This window comes from Theobroma umbraticum, unplaced genomic scaffold (genome assembly GCF_002168275.2).
Source record: "Theobroma umbraticum cultivar Fairchild unplaced genomic scaffold, ASM216827v3 scaffold_20.0, whole genome shotgun sequence".
Lineage (NCBI taxonomy): Eukaryota > Viridiplantae > Streptophyta > Magnoliopsida > Malvales > Malvaceae > Theobroma > Theobroma umbraticum.
This window is the reverse complement of record NW_018397266.1, coordinates 6,652,055-6,655,783: the sequence shown is the minus strand read 5'-3', so window position 1 is coordinate 6,655,783 and position 3,729 is coordinate 6,652,055. Positions and strand designations below refer to the sequence as shown.

Genomic DNA, 3,729 nt, shown 5'->3' with positions numbered 1-3,729 from the left:
TATATATATAAAGTCATATACCAAAACATGTGGGTAAAATAAAATGAATAATGAATCGAGTATGTTTTCTTCTTATAGAAAAGGATAGGTTTATAGGGTATAGGAAATGTAAGTTGTTTCTCTAGTTATTTATCAAAGAAGGGAGATAATAACGATTTCTCTTCGTGTTTTTCATTCATCGTACATATATATATATATATATAATTTTTATTACGGTGTATTGAATCTCTTACTTTTCTGTCATACAAAACACTAGAATATGATTAATCTTCTAAAAAGTATCAATTGCAGCCTAAGTTATAAAGAAGTTATGCCTCAAATCTTTAGAGCCGTATACATCACTTCCAACTCCATGGAGTATCTAAAGTATAATGCTTTCTTCTTCTCGTAGGTAAGGCAGGTCGTCTTTTGGTATTTAAGTGCATGAAAATGCCCAAACTCAAAGCAAAAGAAGATCAGCGTATAAAGCAAAGGGGTTCCCTCCATGTCACGTTCGAAACCAGCTGTGTCCTCTCTCTCTCTCTCTCTTGGAGAAAGTGAAAACAGAATCGGCGTACTCCACCCCCTCTCTATAAAGAATACCAACCATGAAGTAAAAAAAACAACTGCCTCATCACCTAAAAAACAAAAAATTCTTGCCTTAACCCACCCTCTCTCTTTATCTTCTTTTCTTCTTTCCTTCCTTCCTCTTATAAACCGTATTCCAATCATCATTTAACGATAATAATCTCCCTTTAAAACTCTTTTTTTCCCTCCCTCCGCCCTCTATGTCCTAGAAATTAAATATAGGAAATATATATAAAGGAAAATAATTAATCATGGGCGGTGGTAGCAGTAGTAGTAGTTCTTTGTTCTCTAAAGCCCTGTTTGGAACACTCGTAGTATTGGGGTTTATCTTAGTTTTGTTAGTTGGGACACTGCAAAGTGAAGGGAACAAAACAAAGACGACGTTAACAACTGAGCCATCATCATCGACGGGAAAGCGGCAGGAGCATGTGAAGGTATTAGCTAGAGGAAAGTTGTTGAGTGATGGGCACCCGCAGCTGGATCTCAACTACATGAGCAAAAGAAGAGTTCCTAATGGACCAGATCCTATTCATAACAGGTGTGACTTTATATACTGTACATTTTCATTATCTGGCCAACATAAATTATATGCTATTGTATGTGACAACCTGGTTGAAATTTATTATCAGTTTATCCGAATAATATACATGGTTTGCATAAATATATATATATATATATATATCTTTTTGTTTTCTAATATTATGGGAAAGAATAATTTTTCTTTTGAATAGCCATGGGAAAGAATAATTAGACTAAATATATAAATATATATATATAGCTAATTTGGTTTTCTTCCTTCCTTTTTCGCTTTGTTTTTTTTTTTTCTTTCTGTGAAGTCTTCAGGAAGTGTTTTAATTAGTTGTAAATATTTTTTCATGCTAAAGTTTTCATTCCAGTTACAAACAACTTTAAGACCAAAATCATTTTAGTAATTTGTAATCTTTTCTGCAATTTGGAGAACGTGTTACATGTATTATTATATATCGGGTATTATGTGTACACATTTGCCCTTAAATTTGAGTGTTTAAACGCATAAAAAAGATGGCTTCTTCCTTAATATTTTACAAAAAAAAGAATTTTTATGAAATCTTGGAGGCTTATATATATATATAAATATGTATATGTATATATGCTTTTAACTGTTACATTGAGTCCTTTTGTACATGTGGTCCATTATGTTTTAATCGCCATTAAAAAGAAAAGGAAATAAAGCCGGTCTCTTCGCTTTATTCCATCTCTTAATCTTGCTTATCCAAACCTAATTATCATTAGCATACTGCATTTACAAAGCCTTTAATTACTTTTTTGTATGGTGACTTTTTCTTTGGTCTTTTCTTTCTCTCCTTTTCATTAGTTGTAATGAAAATCTGCAATAAACCTTTTTTTTTTCTCTTTTTCGAACTTGGCTGTGATGTAGCTGATTACCAAATCAGTAAAAGCTGACCTAGCAACTCCTAAGCATACAATGAATTGCCATTTTGGCGTACGTAAATTTTTTTCAAGTAACAAAGCTGGTTAAGTAATTATATATATTTACCACTTAATTAGATGCTTGATTTGTGATCCTATACATCATTATCCATTAATTAGTCTTTTCCTTCTTCACAGGAGAACTGGCAACTCGAGACGACCGCCTGGACAAGCTTAGGCATCAAAGTATGGGAAGCTTCAGCCAAAGTGCAAGAGATGACCACAAAGGCCAGCGTATCTGCCGTATCTTGTATGTATTTTTTTTTTTTGGAAGTGGGACTTTAAATACTGAAAATATTTGAATATCCAATTAAGCCTGCATGTATTTTTTTTTTTTTTAACAAACAAGAATTGTTATGGAGAGACGTGCTGGGAGAGGAGTAAACAAATGGAAGCTTGTTTCATACTACAAAATATGCTTCACCATCAAAAGCATCTAGGGAGAGAGATATTAAGCAGATAGCTAGCCTTTTCTATATCAACTTTAAGTGTCTCTATCTTTTTTCTTAAAGAAAATATATTATAATTAGTTCGTTAATTGTGTGGGAGAAGAAAAACGTGAGCAGCAGATGTGGAGTTCAATCTTTGCATGGTAAAAAACCAAACAAGTGAGAGGGAGTGAGGGAGAAGGGGGAGAGATAAAGAACAGTAGGTGAGAATTTGGAAGTGGGGAAATATGTTCTTTGCAGCCATGCATGTATGACAGGACGTGTACCAAAATCCAAAATCCGTCTACCTGTCAATCAATGGTTCTTTGGCTTTGGGTGCTTGGGTTTGTTTACTGTACTTGTCAAAGCTTTGAGTTTTATTCTAGAAAAGGTGCGCACTGGGCATGAGTTCCAAAACTAAAGTGAATCCACCAATTAAAGGTGTAAGCTCATAAAAGAAAAAGTTGTTTTACATCTTTGTGTGTTAGTCTTTTTCTCTGGATTCTTGGGTGTGGGAGCTGGGACTGTTTTGGTCTTTGTGTCCATTCAAACTTAGTAAACATGCATGAGATTCTTATATCTCGATCGTGGCAATCCAAGGAGAACACAAAAGAGAGAGAGAAAAAGAATGAGATAAACATATACATACATATAGTCGCTATATATTCTCATCAAAGCCAACCAAAAATCAAAAGAGGGCTGCTCTGCTCTCTCCACGCAAAATTTAACCTTTTTATTATTCAGTCTCCATCTTTTGTTGTTTGCTCTAAGAAGTGGTCTAAAGTAAGATAGATTCAAATTGAGGCATTTACTAAAAAGGGCAAAAAGCAAAAGGAGATGCAAGCCGGTGAAGCTTTTGCCTGCATTTTGCATGTGAGGGAGTCGCCAATCAATAACACAAACCAGCTCCCACATTCACTGTCAAGTCTAGGAAGAATTGAAAGACTGCATAATGGTATTACCACATCTATGGACTGAACTGAGCCCAATTTTAAAATGGGCTCTTCCTATTATTTACTCACGTGCTTTATTCTTTCTTCTAGTTTTGTATGGTCTTACCTTGTAAGAATTTTATGAAATTCAAGAACATAACCATATTCTTTATGAGGTTGGACATATTCAACGCTCAAATCATAGTGGAAAATTATATGTTTTAGGCTTTGTTTTATTCGCTTTTGTTACTTTTTTTTCGTTTGTCAATATCATGGACCTAGTCTGGCTAGCAAATTATCTAACTAATACATTTCAAAACCATTCTACAATA

At 34.0% G+C, this 3,729-nt stretch overlaps 1 protein-coding gene across 1 annotated transcript; it reads left to right on the top strand.

Annotated features, from left to right (window-relative positions):
* Nucleotides 1-522: 522 nt before the first annotated feature.
* CLE26 (CLAVATA3/ESR-RELATED 26) lies at nt 523-2,375 on the top strand. The gene is made up of 2 exons (XM_021437541.2): nt 523-1,105; nt 2,176-2,375. The coding sequence occupies exons 1-2, from the start codon at nt 819-821 to the stop codon at nt 2,213-2,215; spliced, it is 327 nt and encodes a 108-aa protein (XP_021293216.1). The 5' UTR covers nt 523-818; the 3' UTR covers nt 2,216-2,375.
* Nucleotides 2,376-3,729: the final 1,354 nt, after the last annotated feature.

Coding starts and splice junctions, on each gene's coding strand:
- CLE26 (XM_021437541.2), top strand. CDS start 819: ATGGGCGGTGGTAGCAGTAGTAGTAGTTCTTTGTTCTCTAAAGCCCTG. Junction 1,106..2,175: donor CCAGATCCTATTCATAACAG/GTGTGACTTTAT, acceptor CCTTCTTCACAG/GAGAACTGGCAACTCGAGAC.